We start from the raw sequence: 20,397 nt of genomic DNA, 5'->3' as shown, positions 1-20,397 counted from the left end.
TTGGTCCTACAACTACAGCAACACTGATTAATGACTGCTTTTCAATTAATTGGAAGTTGTTCATCGTACCATTTCATTTCACCTGCGAGTTTTTATAGAAGGGTCAAAGCCCAAACATATGCTGGTTCAAGCTGCAATAAGGTGTATTTACACCTTTTTGTTCTTCTTGGCAGGGCAAGTGTGGACTATGTATTTCTCAGCCATTCACTGTGATGATAGTTTCCTGCTCAGCTGGCTCACTGATCAACGAAAACAGCCTTATGCATTAGAATATGAGTAAAATTTACTTTTAAACTCTGTAAATTCAAGCAAAATAAAGCCCAGAATAAGCTATTCTTACTACTGAATCATCAATGATCCCATGGTGTGTGTTTAGTTTCTTTATTTTGCACACAGACATATAGTGTTTACTGCAGCAGACTTTTTCAAAAGATCTAAAATCCACACAGTGGTCTTTGCATAGGTACTAGAATAGACCTGGGGTAGATATTTTAGAAATATTAGTTTGGTATTACACTTATATTGTGTATATATATGGATTATGTGTCTAAGTCTCAGTTCTACATATGTCCAGTAAGGACCAACATAACTTATGTGATCCACACACAAGGGTTTCCTCATTTGCATTTAGGCAAAAACTACAGCCAGCAGGTTGGAGTGGCAGAGCCTGCCTATACCCTAATCATATAGAGAATTTAAAAAATAGGGTTCCCCAAGTTTTAAAAAACACAAGCTTTTGAGGATCAATGATACTTGCTTCCGTTGTAAGGGTGCATTTTCCAAATGGTTGAAGCTCAAGGTTCTGACTGGAGATGCCAGACCTGCTACCATAAGAGACCTCATACCATGATGATGCTTTTGGTGGACTAGGTAGCCATTAGGCAGAGAGACCTTCCAGAGCCACAACACGGGTGATTAATGAACTATCTGCAGACTTTCATCTCAAGTTAAGGTACAGGAGCCTATTACTCCTACTTAAAAATAAGCACATGTTTTCTGTGTGTATTAATAGGAAAGTTTAGGTTAGATTAGATAGTTTTCTAATGAAAAATCTTTTATTATGGACAATATGTCTTTATAAATAGAAGTTATTTGAAGAGACTTCCTCTGGTGAGTTGTCACTTACTATGTCCAAGCCATTAGCGTGAAAGTAACATAGTTCACAGAGGTCTTCTACTCTCTAACTTAGACAACTCATTTTCACTCTACTTGCCAAAGATCTTAGAAAACTAAAGTTTATTTTCTAAGTACAATGTGGTTAAGCTGTCCCCAACATTCTGGATGAATGAAATAATTGAAAGTTGGCAGGAAAGAAAGGATGAATAACATACATAACTGTAATAGGATGTGGTACAAGAGGGATGTAAGATGCCAAGTGTGAAAGGAGACTTCAGGAAAACAAAGAGAATGGTGGGGCTCCAGAAAGGGGAGACTAGCATTCTGTTCTCAGTGTATCTGCCCAGGCGGCTGACTGGATGATCTGCATTCAGAGCCTTAGGGCAGATTCGAATGGAGATTTGAAGGCAGGACACCTGTTTAGCATGACGAGGGTGTGTGAATTTTCTCAGGGTCAAGTGCACACAACTGAAAGCTACAATTGAGAAATCACGCTACTAAGTCACTCAAGAAGGCTGCCTGTTGCACAAGGGGTCCCTGGAATTAAGAAGCTGTAAGGTCTACCACTGGGTCCCCATATCAAGTTCCTATGCAGATGGGACGCCAGAGCCCTCAACATCAAATAAGTCAAAAATCACCTAAGAAGTCAGTGTTTGGCAACTGCCTCTACTGCCAGTCCATTTTAGCCCTAGAAGCAGTAGCAACCAACAGAGCACTATATGGGGGCAGATAAGAGAGATTTGCGCATTTTTATTTCTCTCTCTCATTTCCACTCCAACTGACTGGAGAATCTGTACCACCACCAGCAAAATCATAGTTCCAACTTACAGCGTCATTGAATTCTACAGTTATCTAAAGCCATGTGACAACAAACGATCACAAAATGTAGTTGCTTGAAATAATTACAATTTTAGTATTTCTCACAATTTTGGAGGTAAGAATCTGGGCAAAGTTTGGCTGGGTGTATATTTCATTTCACAAGGCATTGACGGAGGTTACGTTGTGGTATTCAGCTGGCAAGTGGTCTGGACTAGAGATTCCAAGATAGTTTCACTTACATAAACAGCACGCTGGCAGGTATGGCTGGAAGGCTGAGCTGAGCTAGATGATCAACCTGACCCCCAACGTAAGAATTTTAATATGGCAGCCTCGGGGAAGTCAGCCTTCTTACATGACAGGTCAATGTTCCAAAGAACAAGGTAGAAGCTGCATGTTTTTTTATGTTAGGCTTACCTTTAATAATCAGAATAACCTAAAAGTAATGAAATCAGCTAAAGACGTCCTTAAGGCCTGGGAATAGGTATCTGACTATTCATCTTTGGAAGCAGTTGTTGAAGATAAAAATAACTGTCTCATATTTATACCCCACTGAGTTGAGATTGATCAAAAACCTCTCAACAGAAATATTCACAGTTAGCTTTTCCCTGCATTGAAAGGTGAAATTAACTGCCAAAGTGTTTGTACCAGATGCACAAAATGAAATAGGATGAAAACAAAGTGAAAGATATGCAGAAGGGAGTTCCCTAAATCTTTCAAGAGACCATAAACAGAAGGATTGGTAAGATGCACTTCTATTACGAACAAGCATGTTGACAGCTGAATGTCCTCACTCCTACCTTAATCTGTTACCTTGGGAAGTTCTGATAATATCCTTGATTGTCCAGCCAAACAACTAAGACCTATAATCACTCTCAGTCTAGAGTACTCTTTTCTGGGCCAAGTAGAAACCAACACAAGGAATCCTTCCTAACAGTCGTATAGATTCTGAGTGATTCCTTGAAGAATGGTACTTAAAACTCCTGTATATTCCACAGTGATATTCATAAAAATTACATTCTAACGAAAGGAGAGAGAAGAAAGAGGGAGGACTTAAAAAATGCTCTCTTCAACTTCAGAAAACACTTCAGAACGGGTGATTTTATGTGATAATTATTTCCTCCTGCCTGGTCTGTGAAGCTCCCAATAATATCTACAGGGATCTGGTATGGAAGAGAAATTGGAACTCCGGGGGATTTTTGAGGGCACAGCGTGGAAAGAGATGAGGTCGTACAGTGCAATTCACTACCAGATATTCACGCAGTCCTGCAGACAGGGCTCATCGGCAGCTGACACGATTTTTCTGGACTTGCGCTATGAGGAAAAGGAACAGGTTTCTGAGTTTGCCCAGGAGACCGCTGAGCTGTCAGCCTAAAAATGAAAAACACCTCCGCAGGGATGCATTTAAGAGTGTTAAATCCACAGAAATGCAGTATAACATTGATTCTGTCCGCGCCATACTTACTAACTTTACTCGCAATTATGGAGAAATTATACTGCACAGCGCTTTCTCTGTCCAGTAATTCATTAGTGGCGATGGTTCCTTCAGTTCCGTCTACTGTAAAGTAGCTGTCCCCGTCACTCTTCCAATCTATGAAGTACCTGTACATAAAAAGAGTAGATGCAAATGTGCAATGATTACACATTAATCACAACGGCGGTCAGGCTAACTCGACACAGTTCCTTATTTTCCTCCCTGTAGCTATTACCCACCTTGCAATAAAGAAGAGTGTAAATGACAGCTTCTTTATTGCCAAGTCGGTATGCTCAAGGGGAAACCGGAAATAATGAAAGATTTAGTACTCCTGCTGTTCATATTATTTTAGGGTCTTGACACCTTGAAAGCTCAGCAGAGACTAAAATTCTAAAGCTGACCGTGGGTTTTCTTAACCTGCTGAATATTAAAACTTATTCAAGCAGTAAAAGATTCCTTAATGGTGGCTGTCGGAAGAACTGGGGGTGGGGGAGGCATCTGGAAGCAACTACAACAGAATAGAGCTTAGGCCAGGACAGAGATAGAATCTTTGTTTCCATGGATAGAAAAAATCATATTATGGACACTAAGGGAAATTTTTTAACTTACAATGTGGTAATTGTACAGAAATATTTCCTTCAAACACATATAAAACGGCCATTGTTTTATTACTCTATAGATCAGAACAACTTTCTAAAAAAACAAGTGACCTTGGCTAATAATGTTTCTTTGTCGTCTTTATTAGCTAACCTTCTCGATAATAACAGATGTTGCCTTCTTTACATGAGACAGCTGGACTAAAAAATCCAAGAACATGAATTAAAAAACACACATTGCATTTATATAAATATTTATATAACAGTAGACAAATAGACTGATATAGGTAAGATTATTTTTCAAACATATATTTTCAATCATAATAATAACAGACATTTCAAAATATTACCATGTGCCAGATACCAATATAAACACCTACACATATTAACTTATTAAATTGCTACAAAAGCTTAAAAAATGAGTATTATGGGGCCGGCCCCGTGGCGCAAGCGGTTGGGTGCGCGCGCTCCGCTGCGGCGGCCCGGGGTTCGCTGGTTCGGATCCCGGGCGCGCACCGACGCACTGCTTGGCAAGCCATGCTGTGGCGGCGTCCCATATAAAAAAAGTGGAGGAAGATGGCCACCGATGTTAGCCCAGGGCCGTCTTCCTCAGCAAAAAAAAGAGGAGGATTGGCAGATGTGAGCTCAGGGCTGATCGCCTCACAAAAAAAAAAAAAAATGAGTATTATTAATCTCCCCATTTTTCCATAGGAGGATGAATCTCCTTAGTGACTACAGCATTTACAGAAATATTGTTGGTGTAGACTAACTATGTTCAATTGTACAATTTACTAAATATTTGTTGAGTGCCCACCATGCACACTGTACTAGGGTTGCAACATATAAAAATAAGTAATGTACAATGCCCACCAATGAAGAGTCTAGTTGGGGAGACACATATAATAGACTATTTCAACGTCTGATATAAGGACAGAGAAGATACTACAGGAAGACAAAGAAGACATCTAGTTCAAAAATCTATTGGTTTAGATGAGATCGGAAGTGTTCTGGGTAGTACGGCCTTAGACTATATATCTTCATTGCAAAGGTGATTACACAGGCATGTAAATGCTACAATACTCATCTTAGGGTACAGTCAGAATATGTGCATTTACTGTGTATAATTATACCTCAATAAAATCAATGTAAAAAAACAAAACAAAACAAGCAAAGAAAACCTATTGGTTCAGGCAAACGTTTCTGCACATGAGGTTTGGCTGACATTAGAAGACTGTATGAGAATTATTCAGGACAAAAGCGAGGCAGACAAAGTGAGGAGAGGGGGAAAGTTATTTCCGGAAGATACAACAGCAGTAGCGAAACCATGGGGTTTGCGTGGAAAACTATAAGCTGCTGAGAATTATGAAAAAATATCTGAGCCACAATAACTTGAAAAAAGATAAGTAATTTAGGTCAAGAAGGCCTCATAAATTACAGTAAGGAGGCGGGACATGATCCTGTGGGTAATGAACACTATCGAGCATGCAATTAGGGTATGGATTAAAAGTTAATCACTTTTAAGGCATACGGTGGATGTATTTGAAAGGGGCAAGGCTGTAAGCATTTCCTGTACACCAGAATTTTGCCAAGAGACCAAGAAAGTGACCAGGCCTGTAGAGATTTGATTCAATGGGTTGTGAGGAGTCGTTGAAATAACTAGGGAAATGTAGGCTGAAAGAACAAAGACACAAGAAGAACATGCTAGCTGCGTTTAATTTGATAAGGATACTCATGCGAAGCAGGCGTCAGATTGACCTGTTATGTTTCAGTGGAATGGAGCTAGAACAGGAGAATGGAATCTACAGAAATTATGACCGCAGTTAAATATAACAAAGGCTGTGACGTCAGAGTTGTACAAGGTCATAATGGGTTTCTTCAGGAAACAGTGAGCACCAGGAGTAATCAAAAATCGATTATCGAAATACCTGGTGCAGATGTGGTAGAACAAATTTAAGCATGGTTGGAGATTCTGAAGGTACCTTACAAGGCTGAGATTCTATTGCTATTTCCTGTATAGAATGAAATCTTTTTCTCTTACTGTGCATAGAATATAGTACTTTCCAGTCATTATTTCCTACTAGCTCTCTTGTTCTGACCTCAACAAACATACTCTACGCCAAGCACTGCAATAAATTCTCAATTTTCAAATATATGCTTAATTTTTCTTTAAGCTTTTTTTAAATAATAACTTTATTTACATACCATACAATTCCCCCATTTAAACCCAATGATTCAATCGTTTTAGTATATTCACAGAGTTATGCAATAAAGTGATAGTTTTTAAGACAAATTTTAATTTATTAGTTCAGATGTTTTTCATTTAATGGGGTAAGCTCCAATTATCTGGAAATTTCACTTCTAAAGGATAAAAATTGCGAGGTGTTAGGTTCCTGGATTTCTTCTCTGCTACTTTCTTTTGCATTAAGTGAACACTTTTCTAGTGTAATATTAAATCCTTTAATGATTTTTATACTATTTTTGAGTTATTTTCTTGTTATCTGCTCCAGGTTTTACCATATACATCTTTTAACTTGTCTGATTCAAATTCATACTAACTTAATTCCAATAAAATATAGAAACGTTGCTCCGATGTAGCTATGTTCTATTATACGTGTTATATGTGTATACACATATTTACATATATTGTTACATATATTACATCTATATAGTTAAAAAGCCAATAAAATATCATTTTAATTAATACTTTTTATTATTTTATGTCTATTAAAGCTGAAAAAATAAAAGAAATCAAATATTTTGGGAAAGTTTCAGAGTTCTCTATTCTTTTTTTTTTTTTTTGTGAGGAAGATCATCCCTGAGCTAACATCTGCCAATCCTCCTGTTTTTTTGCTGAGGAAGACTGGCCCTGGGCTAACATCCACACCCATCTTCCTCCACTTTATATGGGTTGCCGCCACAGCATGGCTTGCCAAGTGGTTCATCGGTGCGCACACGGGATCTGAACCGGGGATCCGAACCAGCGAACCCCGGGCCACCGCAGCAGAGCGCGTGCATTTAACCACTTGCGCCACTGGGCCAGCTCCCAGAGTTCTCTATTCTTATGGACTCTCTTTTACACTGGGAAATTACTGAGCCACTTCTCCTGGCACTCGATGAAGGCAAGATGGTCTTCCTGCTCTGACTCTCTAGAAATGGAACTAGCAACCTGAGGTAAGAGTGACTGGGCCCCATATTATCATCCTGCCTGTGCCCTATGAGTGGGTTTGGATGGAGGAAGTAAGCTGCCCACTTCTCAACCACATTCACCAGTAATTTAAGCCTCTGAAAACTTGGAGTTTGAGGGGATGAGAAATGTTGGCATCCTGTCCCTCCTGGTGAGATATGATATAATATCTTGATTGAGAGGTGAGGAGACAGGAGCCATATTTTTTCAACCAAATCCTGCCCAGAGTGGATTTTCTATCATGCTGAGCCAGGAGATGGGAGTGGGAGGGAGAGAGCAGATCCTGGGTCAAGTGGCACATCTCTCACTGTTCTTATCATGTTTTAGTAGATCTTCTTGAATAAATGTGGCTTCATTTGCTATATGCTCTTTGGAAATTTTCCAGAAACAGTAAATGGTTGTTTTTAATCTTTTAAAAAATAATTTTCACTATTTATGCTTGTTTCACTGGGAAGTCTATCTGTAGAGCTCCTCATGATGCCATTTTTAAGTGGAACTGTCATCAGTTTTTGGAATTTCCTTCATTTTCTCTCAATCATTCCGAGTAAACTGAATGCTATTTTTTAAAGCTCTTCTTTATTTGCACTTTTGGGAATCTTTGAAATGAACAAATCCTTCTTTGATGTTACACAGCATTCAGTTTTTATGTATATTTTGGCAAATGTAAGACAGCTTATATACTTTTTGTGCATGTGATTGTGTTTCTTACCCAAGGCCCTTTAAATTACTTGAAGCTAGTTTTATTCACCTCTGTGTTGCCAAAGACCTGGGATGTTATTTTGCACCCAGCATCTGCTACTTAAATATTATATTGACTTCAACGCACAGATCCTATTCTCTCTATCTATATAATAGTTAAATAGTTCTACTTCAAAGGAACATATTTAGGCTTTTAAGAATGTCTTATTTAGGATAATCAGCTCTTTCTGGTTTTCTGAGGGCTTTCTCACTTTTAGTTCTGAAAGTCCTGAGGCCTGGAAAATTCCTCAGTCTTAGACAAAATTGGCACAATTGATCACCTTACTTCTAGTTACTACTTAGAGCATGTGTTATAACTTACAAAGCTGATTCAAACAGAAGTCTATCTTTGTATAATCAATCACTATACACACATAGGTCATTTTTAATTGTAAGTTTAAGTTTTTCTGGTAACATGTTTAAAAATTCAAGAACTTACACAATGCACACATAAAATAATGTGTCTATCTCTCTGTTTCATGTTTCTATATATCTATCAACCAAAATCCAATATCTTGCATGCAAACTTAGTAAGCAAATTTCATTTATTTAGTCAGTTCAGTATAACATTGACATATAGTTTATATTCCATAAATCAACCACCACTGAGATGCAATGAAATACAGCATGAAGAACACTAACTTTTTGGACAGAGTGAACTAGGGTGATATACTAATTCCTTCTCTCACCTTGTGCAATCAGGTTAGGAATCTTGTCCTCTATAAATATTGTGTTCTATAAATTTTGTCTAGGTCAATTTAGTTCATATTACAATATTGTGATTAATTGCAATTAAAACATCATTCTACCCTTAGATTGGATGTGGTCTGTAGCAAACCCAAAGTAAACATGTGATGGTTCACTCCAAGAGGGTGTATCTCCTGCAAATGATCTAGACATTTTAGAACTGGGTCATGTCTTCTCTGAAAATGCCCAGGAAGTGTAGGAGTGGTTTCATTGTCAGTTCATTCATCGTCATTTCTTATAAATGTCTCCTAATTGCTATATTGGGCAAAATATCACAATAAAAAATGGTAGTCTTGTCTTCCTTGTCTCTATAAAATTTGAGACTCCTTGTCTTCTATAAAATTTGGAAAATAATACCCATCTAACAGTGTAACAGTGAGTGTTGTTATAAAGATGAAATGAGATAAGATATATGTGCCTCTGCAAAGAATCTTTTGTGTTTGTCTGTATTCCTTCCTTCCTCTCTCTTTCCACATTATTGATTAATTTGTATTTCTTCCCAGATAAAAAAAAAATTCTTTCTAATGTATAAATGTATGCTTAGTTCTGGGACCAAGTTGTAATATATATAGCCTTCAACTTTAAAGTACCTGAACTGCAAAGCTCCCACACAAAGCCCTGAAGAACAAACCATGGGCACGCATAGCCAGGCCCTGTTGCACAAAATGGTGCTCTTGTTTGGCTCTCATTCACTATTTTCTGGCATTTGGTTTTTACCTGTCACCTTGTGAGATTTGGTACTCCCCTTTTTCAGGATGTTATCCTCAGAAAGCTTACTGCCTTCTTCCGGAGTACTGTTGAAACTTATTTGAACATTTTCTTCTCAGCTAAATATCTGCAGCATCTTCCCACATCTGGTCAGACTCCAAGACGGTAGGTCTAGTACTAGGTGCTGGTGTTTTCCTGATGTCCTACCTTTATGTGACTGACTGATCTACGTGCCTGATGAATGATAAATATGAGACACCAACTACCATTTTCTATTGTGATCTTTTGTCCAATATAGCAATTAGGAGACATTTATAAGAAATGATGATCAAGGAACTGACAATGAAACCACTCCTACATTTCTTGGACATTTTCAGAGAAGACATGAACCAGTTCTAAAAAGTCTAGATCATTTTAGGGAGATACACCCTCTCAGAGTGAACCATCACATGTTCACTTTGGGTTTGCCACAGACCGCATCCAATCTAAGGGTAGAATATTTTAATTGCAGTTAATCACAACAGTATAATGTGAACTATCTAATTTGACCCAACTCACCAGTTTAAATGAGCAAAACCCCTTAAACAAAGAATTTGTTTGAGCCATCTTATACTTATTTGGTGAGTAGATGAGATTCAAATGAAAAAAAATGTTTATGATATATATACAGAGAGAAACAAATCTCTAGTTCATACAGGTATGCATAGTGACTGTTGCTAAGGAACCTGTTTTAACAATTGAATGGAAATCAGAAATGAAAGCCTTAACTTAATCTGTGCAGGCCAGTTGACAGAGTACAATTTTATTACTTTTCTGTAAATGAGTTTTCAGAAATGCCTTAAAAAGTTTTATTCTCTTTATTAGGTAAGCATTCCCCTTAAAATTGTTTCTTTTAATTTGTCTAATAACTTTCTCACAGTTAATGGAAAAGCTAACTTTGACCCTGTCCCAATTCTCAAACATATTTTGTAAAAAGTACTTGAGGGTACAGAGTTCCTCTAAAAGTATTACTTCTCATTCTTTAAGCAATAAAGACGTAGGAGTAATGATTCAGGACAAGGTAGGGAATATTCTTTTGTTAAGGTAATAATAATAGATTAGAATCCCTTCACTCTTGTCTTCTCTTATTTGCTAATGTTTCTTTTTTTGATTTTTTTTTCTTGTGGCAGATAATTAAATGAAAGTAAATTCAGTTCAATTTATTTCCCCAAACATTTATTGAGAACCTAACCCACATAGAGCAACACTTAGATTGTAATTGCCTCATCAACAACCACAATTAAATTTTTTTTCTTAGGAATCTCAATATGTTTATCTGAAATTTTGTTGAATAGTAGTTGCTAATTTCCTATTAGTTCCTATTAGGGGTTTTTTTTCCCCCTAATCCTCCTCCTCATTCTCATTTTCCCCATAGTAGAATTAAAAGTGATACCTTAGACAGTTTAGCTGGCTTCTCTTGTTTTAAGTGTTTGATGGAAAACTTGTAATGAATTTCTAAAGGCATAACTCTTCTGTCCTTAAATTTTCCATTTGGGAGGTATGTAATATGATTAAAATAGATGGTTAAAGAAAGAGAAATACATCATAATCTACATATTATTAAAATTATGGTTGTTATATTTTTATTTCCCTCCAAGTTGCTTAGGCTTTCCTCATTTTTTTAAGTCATTTTTAAACAGTCACACATGGTCTTCTAACTGCATTTCCTTTTCTGTACCTGGATGCCAACTTCCATCTGCCCCCAAAGCTTTTTACCTGGACTTTAATTTATTCTTCAGAGACTTTGAAGCAGCTTGCTCTAATGGGAAGAAAGTAAAGTTTAGGCAAATATTGATTAAATTTGGATTCTGCATGTAAGAGCTTCAATATTAAACATGTAGTCTCAGTTTTCTCATATATTAAAACATATGGACCCCAGTACCTGACTAAATAAGTAAAGAACGTGATTACGCCTTTGCTCAAGTTCTTCCCATGAAGCCTTGCCAAATCCCTCTAGGCAGCATTTATTCCTTCCTTCTTACAAGAATCTATCTTCTTACTGCTTTTATCTTAATTATCTATTTTAATCAGTGTTAACAGTCTCCCTCAAATGAGAATAGCAAAATAATTGTATTTTGTTTTGTGGATCATACAGGAAGTTCCTTTAGAGTAGGAAGGATTCATTACTGAATTTATTGTTCTGTCCATTATACCGGTTACTTGCACATATGAATTGAATTATTTTATAAAAACATCTGACTGTTCTTGCTAATAATGACCTGATCACATTTCAAGCAGGCAATTATTTATTTTATATCTCTGAGTATTCAATCATATTTATTCTGAAGTCTTTTTCAGATGGCTTCAACATAACTACTCCTTTGAACTGAATCAAACGCCTGTTGCTCCAGGTCACAGGTGGACTTACTGACTCTCTCTCGTGGCATGGGCAAATGGCTCTGAAGAAACATGCCACTTTAACTAGAGTCATTTATCATTTGAGACCCAAATAAAGACATCATATTTGAAAGACAGCTTTTTTATTTCCCTTTTTTTTTTTGATAACTAAGCTTGCAACTCCTCCTTGAGGTTTGTCTGCTCTTCAGCTCATTTGCACTCTGAAAATGACTCACGTTCTCTAAACTCATTAAATAGTCTGGGGCAGCTTATGAACTGGATCATGATTATTACAATATTTTCTAAGGAAGGTGTTTTATATCTATTTATAATATATTTAAAGCAACTAATCTTCAAAAAATTAAAATAATATAAAAGTTTAAAATATGTGTGAGAAAAGGGCTATCTTCTAAAAGCAATTAAAGAAATTATAGAGAGAAAAGAGAGAGCTATGAAATTTGCACTTAATATAGGGTACTCCCTCAGTACTTCAAAATAAAGCAAAGAACTGGAACTTCTGGCAAGCAAAAGGTAAACCCAAAAAGTTCAGTTCAGTAATAAAGAATATATAGACTTGAATATTCCATCATTTTAAGGAGTTACATGAAGTATAACAAAATAGCTTTAAAAATAGTTCACCATCCTAACTAATATCTGGATACTTAACCACTGAGATTTCCTGCAGTATACTACTAGAATAATATAAAATTTGTTTAAAAATAAAACCAAATTCATCATTGGCCATCAAGATCCAATACTCACAAAAATTATAGCTGTAGATCTGTATCACAAATCCACTGAATTTTGTCAATAAATCCTTATGTATAAATATTGTAAGAACTTTGTGGTTGTCTAGAAAACTCAAAGGTAATTAAACTCAAATAGTAAGATTTTCTCCCATACATACTAAAAAAATGTGTTAATAAAACCACTGCATATTTTGGTTTTTGCATTTTCAGCCTGACTAATCTCAATATTGCCATAGTTCAATTAAATACATTTCAGATTTATTTAAAGTTGTTGTAAGGTTTAAATCAGGAAAACATGTAAATGTTTAGCATATTTTCAGATATATAATAAGGTCCATAGTTATTATATTTTAAAGAATCAAATATTGTACGTTTTTACTAATTGTTTACTTTTTGGCTATTTGGTTTAATAGGCTATTGAAAACCATGTAATTTTAATTATATTTTCAACAACCTTAGAATTACAAAGGAACTCAAAAAACTTAGACAATATTTCAATTAAACTTAAGTAGCAGGGCAACTTAATAGCTTGACCTTGAGAATCTGGCTGCTCATGTTCAAATCCTTTTCCCACCTTTACTGAAGACATAATTAGATCTTCCTGGGCCTCAGTTTCTCCCTCTGTAAAATATCAGCTGTGACGTTTGAACAAATCTGACCAAAGTGCTCAGCCCAAAGCCGGGTACAAATTAGTTATTACAACGTCACTGTCTGTTGATAGCTAATTGCTGCCAAAGCAAATAAAAGTAAACTTGTCCATCCTGGTACCTGTTCTTTGCAATAGCTCTTTTTATATTGATTGTCAATAAATTGGTCATTTGAGGGGGAAAGCAAAATAAGTTTATTCACAAAGGCATTTCTCATTCATCATAGTGAGTTAAATTCTGTATCAACAAGTTCTCAAATGAGTAATTCTTAATCATTCATTTGGTGCAAATTTAGAGGGAATGATTTTTTTTTTCCACTGAAAACAAAAGTATTAGGGAATACTATTACAGGTGTTGCTTTTCTTTAATATTGTCAATGACAGACGTGATCCCATGGTAAGAGGGAAGATTCTGATGGATGAATAACTTGATAAGAGCATGTCTGAAGCTTATAAATATTCAATTATTTCACTGGGGGTAGCTTCTGCTGGGTTTCTGGGCAATGGCTACCCAGAGACATCAAGGAGAAATTACAGATATGCAAATCAAGTCACTGATAAATTATAAAACTCAGAACTAACATTTCAGAAGAAATCTGAAAATGAGGGTTACCAAAACTCAACTTTACTCATTACCTTTGTTCACACAATTCCATTCCCTCCAATTAAAATAGTTTCCCACCCTCTATTTCATCTCCTTAAGCCTAGACTTTTAAGAATTCTTTGTGCAGTTTGGAGAAAAGTCCTTTATCAAATGTGCCTCTTGCAAATATATATCAAAATTCACATCGTGAATGCTAAAGGAAAGAGATAAGGTAAGCAGTGCTCAAAAAGGATTAACTATTTTATCTTAATGAATATTTTATATAACCTTATGGATAAAATATTTTCTCTCAATTGCTGTTTGAATCTTTAATATTTTCTAAGAAAACAGGCCATAAAAATAAAATCAGTTTGTTTTCTGCTAAATAATAAATGCTAGAGTATGAAAGAGTGACTAGAGTTACACAAAACAAGAAACTGGACTCTACATAAGGAAGTATTTTTAAAGTCCACTTTAAGGAAAAAGAAGAGTGTGTTTGTCTCTGTATCAGAAACTATCTTTCACAAATTAATTAATTCTAAGTGGAGATAACAACTGGCATTTAACCACTGTTAGGACTAAGTATTGCTAAAAGGTATACTGTAAATTCTTAGATCATTTGAAAGTATGCAGGGAACATAAGTGTATAAACAATCCAAAAAAGTGTTAAAAGAAAAAAACGGAGACATTGTGTACAAATGGTAGACATGGAAACAAAAAGCAGATAGAACCCGATAATATGGAATTTTTTTCAAAGAAACTCAGGGAAAAAAATAAGAAGGAGCGTGGAATTGAGACACTGTAGTAGTAGGTAAATGTCTTAATATCTGGAGAGTTTGCCTTATTTGACTTTTCACAACTGTTTTTTATTTACTATTTAGGACTCTCAAGAGGATTATTTTTCTAAAGTCGATTTTTGTATGAAGTCTACTTGCAAATGTGCTACCGATGATACTGGCTCAACAGAAGCTTGACATGAGGAAAGCCATTTTGGAGAAAGGGAACCATATCGTAGCTATGGATAACCTCAAAGTAATTAACCCAGCTGGGCATACTCTGGCTTACACATAGGCTAGATAATAAATAACTGAAACATAAAGAAAATTGCACACATTATGATTGTGTGCATTATGATTTGTGTGTATCTGCTTAGCTTTATACCTCCCAATTGCGATGAGATGATAACTTTGTTCTTTTGAGTTCCTTAGAAATGTAGAAACCCCCAGTGTATAGCGCCAGGTGGACAACATTCCTGACTTTCTCCTCCGACAACCTCCGGAGAGAAACTCTATACTGGCATACATCATCAATGACAACTGAAAGGTATGGTGTGGAATCCCCCAGTCTATAGTGCCAGATGGTGCAGAGACCCCCAGTCTACTGTGCCAGATGGTCAACATTCCTGATCCACTCCTCGATAGCCCACTAGCCCTATATAACTGCTTCAAGATTATGTATTTGCCTTAAGACGGTTCTTTAGGACACTAGTCCACTATCTTCTGATTAGCTAGTTCTTCACTTAATAAAAGTCCCTTCTCTACCACCGTCTTGCCTCTTGACACATTGGCATTTGTCTTGCAGTGAGCAAATCATACCATTTGCGTGGTAACACTGATAGCATTTAGCTTTCATTACCACCATTTATAGAAGCCAAGGAACTGAGAAACCATTTTACCAAAAAAAGGAAAAAGAAGAAAGAAAATATGTTCTTGACTGCATTGTACTAAAATAGCAGAGATTAAGACCTACATAGATCTTATCCAAACACCCAGGTCTACAAACCCTTAAAAAGAAAAAAAAAAAAAAAAACTATTATATTTATATATCTACTTCTAGATCTAGATCTGGTTACAATCAATTTGGAAAAATACAAATGCGTAAACCACATACAGATACATTCTACATTTCATTAATACATAGCATTATATATTAGGATAAATATATTACATCAAGACAATTTTAAAATTAAATTAATTTGGCATGTAGTATATGAGAGAAGAAGGAAATATTCCCAACTCTCAAGTATCATCTCATTTCGTGCATTTTGGGGATGGTGGTTAAAAAAGTGAATACATATTTATGCAATAAGCAGAAAATGTTAAGTACCATGACAAAGTTCAATATGTTGTCTTTAGTGAATATGAAAGATGGAAAAGATGATATTGGGAGGGAGGAGGAGAAGTGAGTTAGAATAGGCAATGAGCGTACATACGGTTTTGCCACCTAAGATGGCAGAAGTCTAGGATGAAGAAGATGAAATAGAGGGTGAGAAACTATTTTAGTTGGAGGGAATGGAATTGTGAACAAAGGTAATGAGAAAAGTTGAGTTTTGATGAACCTAATTTTCAGATTTCTTAATGCTAGGTCTGAGTTTTATACTTTTTCAGTGACTTAATTTGCACGTGCGTAATCTCTCCTTGATTTCCTTGGGAAGCCGTTGCCCAGAAACTACCTCCAATGAGACAACTGAGTATATATAAGCTTCAGATTTGCTCTTATCAAGTTATTCATCCATCAGAATCTCCCTATTACAATGGGATTGTATCTGTAATTGACAATACTAAACAAAGGCAACAGCTTTACTCCGCTTATTTTGTTTACACTGGAGAAAAAAAGCATTCTTAAAACTTAACAGTACGAAAATAAACAACCTGATTAAAAAATGGGTCAAAGACTTTAACAAACATCTTACCAAAGAAGATACAGAAATGGCAAATAAATATATGAAAGATGCTCCACATCATATGTCTCAGGGAAATGCAAATTAAAACAACTATGAGGTACCACTACGCACCTATAAGAATGTCCAAAATCTGGAACGCTGACAACACCAAATGCTGGCGAGGATGTGGAACAACAGGAACTCTCATTCATTGCTGGTGGGAATGCAGAATAGCACAGCAACTTTGGAAGACAATTTGGCGGCTTCTTACAAATATAAACATACTCTTACCACATGATCCGACAATTGCACTCTTTGGTACTTACACGAAGGAGTTGAAAATGCATGTCCACATAAAATCCTGTACATGGATGTTTATATAGCTTTATTAGTAACTGCCAAAACTTGAAAGCAATCAAGATGTCCTTTAGTACGTGAGTGGATACATCCAGACAACAGAATATTATTCAGCAGTAAAAAAAAAATGAGCTATCAAGCCATGACAAGACATGAGGGAAGCTTTATGTATATTACCAAGAGAAAGATGTCAATCTGAAAAGTCTACCCACGGCATGATCCCAACTATATGACATTCTAGGAAAGGTTAAAACGTGGAGACAGCAAAAAGATCAATGGTTTCCATGGACTGTTGGGGGGAGGGATGAATAGGCAGAGGACAGATTTTTAGGGCAGTGAAAATGCTCCATATGATAGTACAATGATGGATACATGTCATTACGCCTTTGTTAAAACTTATAGAGCGTACAACACCAAAAGTGAATCCTAAGGTAAACTACAGACTTGGGTAATAACATGTCAATGCAAGTTCATCAGTTGTAACAGATGTCCCACGCTGGTAGGGGATGTTGATAACAGTGGAGGCTATGCATGTGTGCAGGGGTATATGGAGAATCTCTATACCTTCTCTCAGTTTTGCTGTGAACCCAAACTGCTCTAAAAACATAAAGTCGATAAAAAAATTTAAAACTTAACCATTGTATGTCAATACCTCATTTAATCCTCACAAAAATCTTGCTAAATAAGTAAAACATAGAAAATGGGGAGTTTCTCAAATTTTTAATTTTTACCATTTAATTTAATTAATAATTAAAATAAATGATATATGTTGCTATAGGATACCACTTGATAAGCTGGGCCTCTCTTTCCTCTCACTCCCTAAGCATGTTTTGTAGTCAGTCTTAAGTTTTTGCCTGTGTAATAAAAGATTCCTGATGTATTGAGAAGGGCCCTCAAATGAAAACCAGCCACTTCGATAGCTTCTTAACCCATGATGAAAAATCAAGTACAATTGATTTCAGAAATTTTTCCAAAAGTGTAGTGAACAGACCAGACTTGGGATATAAGACAATTTTAAGCAGGGCATGGATAGACTTTTATATTTTAACAACCAGTTACGAATTATTTTAAGTATTATATTCTACTTATGGTAATTGATAATGATTTTCTATTTATTAATCAATTTCACTACCTGATTTTAAGTGGTGGATTTTGGTTGGAAATATCATTAAGCAGAAGGAGGTAACATGAAAAGTAAACTCTTCAATTATTCTATTAAGTACTGTATTTTTTTGAATTGATACATGGAAGTTTATATGCATAAAATAAATTTTACTTTATATCATCAGTATGTTATCATCTGACACTTCTTACATGGAGTTAGTTTAAAATTGAATTGTCTACTTTTTCATTTTATACACAAAATTAGTTTGATTAAACTTTATTTTGAAATTCTTTCATAGAATAAGATTTTTACATATTTCAAGCAAAAGAAAAGAGGCATGTATTAAAAAACATAACCCACTAAAATCTCTCAAAAACTCAAATTACTCATATTCTAAACAAATATTAATTTCCAATGTAACTGAATAGTCACCTGTTTTAAATTTCATTTCTTAACTTAAGAGACTATTGTGAAAATGCCTTACGTCACTAGCAGTGGGTACTCATTGCACTCTTGTTTGACTCACTAGAAATCACTCCCATGAATTATATAATAAGATGGTCAAAGCATATAGAACATTAGAGGCAGGAAGTCAGTGCATCTTACAGCAAAGGCTAGAAGAGTAAAGGAAACAATGACTGGAAATGAAGCTCGGGGCAGGGGCACCAGACGTGGAACATTTGGAAGTATCACATCTAACCGAACCTTTCTTCTAAGCTGTTCAGTCCTTGGTTAATGTCATTGCATTCTGGGTCTTTGCTATGCTCAGCAATGATAAAAGAACAATAATAATGAAATACCCAGTGGTATGAAATAACATAGTTCTAAAAGAATACTTGGCACAATAACTCTGGGAAAAGACAGTAAAGCAAAGAAAACAAAACCCACAAAGCATACCAAAACATGTCAAGCAATTTTACATTTTGATGCTTATTTTTCACAACATATTTTTACTATCATTCTTAAGTGAGCAAACAAGTTTTCAGACCAAGAAAAGATGATTCATACCCCCACATTCCTCAATTGACATGATTCAAGCTTCTTGTTTACTCCAGGACGTGGAAGTAAGACAACTTTCACTAAGACAACTTTCACGTTGATTCAAAAGCAACTCTCTCTTTTGACAACCCCTCAGGGGGCTAAATTAGACCCATCTGTGTCTACAGCTTTCGTTAGTTAGGCTGCTACCCATTAGAAGTAAAACTAGGGACACTACTTTATTTACATAAAGTAGCACGTATCAGATGCTAGTTCCTGTGACATTAAAAAAAAAAAAACTGGCTTGTAGCTGGAGAATTTCTTTAAAATGTAGCCTTCCTTTATCCTCACACTAGTGTCTTGACTCTAACCGTTTTCCTGTATTTGGAAGTTTGTAACTGTCACCTTACTTTACCAAGTGGTATTGCTAAGTATTGCATTAAAATCATATTTTTATTAATATTTTGACCTCATGCTTTCATCAGACTTCAAAAATAGAACACACAGTAAATTAAATAACTTAGCATATTCTCTATCATGTTCCACTATGTCCTCAAATTCTCATTTATTGACCTGTAGGGAGTTTCAATCCACAGTTATTTACCTTTTTATTACTTTTTTTTACAACCTTCAATATTTCTCCCATAACTGTTTATGCTCTTGAAATTACCTGTAAATCTACTCACCGGGCATTTCCCACTTTTGCAATTACCAACAGCACATGCAGGGTCATCAGGAACGAGATTGATGAGTGATGACAGGTTAATATATAACAACTACTAATGTGGCAGATGCTTGAGAATGCCCCTACAAATACTGGTAATACATATTCCAGTTTAACTGGAAGTGAATCGTGCTATAATACGGACATGGAGAACAATAGCTTGAATCCAATGAGTAAATTAGCCTGCATTCAACCTGGCAGGTAGGGGTGCTAGTAATTGCTATTTTTGTTCCCTTTCCCAAGACAAATGTGCTTCTTTAGAGTTCTGTCTTGACCAGAGACATGCCTCAAAAGGAAAATATTCAGGCCACTTGGGGAGATGGATTCAACCGAATATAAAGAGCAGGGCTTGGAAGCTTTCAAACCATTTCCTGAGATTTTTCTAAGTCTATGAATGTGTTGAGACGGCTGATGAATGGTTGATCCATTTTTTTTATCAGTCATTACCCTATGACATAAAATCTTATGAGATATGTGTGTATATGTTCCCTATGTTAATAGAATAGTGGTTTTGCATTAAAATGTTGGCATTAATGTTGTCTTTGGTCTTGTTCAACTCTTTAGAAGGGGAAGATTCAGAACAAATCACTTTTCTCTGTTTTTCTTTTTTTGTTTGGTTTCCCAGTACTTGTAGGCATGTGTGCTAAGGGCATTCATGTGGCAGAAAATTGAAACACACAGAAGCAGCAAAGTTGAATCAGAACGAGTCTCAAAATATGTTGCAAGATCAATGTATAAATGAGGGAAAGGGAAATCGCACGATGTTTCTGTAGTGCACCTGGAATTTGTGGGTTTAGGGGGTGGGAAGGGGAGAGAGATTATTTCCTTACTCTTTCTT

The 20,397-nt window shown here is 35.9% G+C and overlaps 1 protein-coding gene across 2 annotated transcripts in view; it reads right to left on the bottom strand.

The window, feature by feature from the left end:
* Window positions 1–20,397, bottom strand: part of CDH12 (cadherin 12) — a 285,437-nt gene that overhangs the window by 26,110 nt on the left and 238,930 nt on the right. For both annotated transcript variants that reach the window (XM_058564303.1, XM_058564304.1), the window contains one exon: window positions 3,398–3,534. In XM_058564303.1, coding sequence (XP_058420286.1) covers window positions 3,398–3,534 — 137 coding nt within the window. The remainder of the gene's footprint in view (window positions 1–3,397; window positions 3,535–20,397) is intronic.

Source organism: Diceros bicornis, chromosome 20 (assembly GCF_020826845.1).
Source record: "Diceros bicornis minor isolate mBicDic1 chromosome 20, mDicBic1.mat.cur, whole genome shotgun sequence".
Classification (NCBI taxonomy): Eukaryota; Metazoa; Chordata; class Mammalia; order Perissodactyla; family Rhinocerotidae; genus Diceros; species Diceros bicornis.
This window is presented reverse-complemented; position numbering and strand designations above follow the sequence as displayed.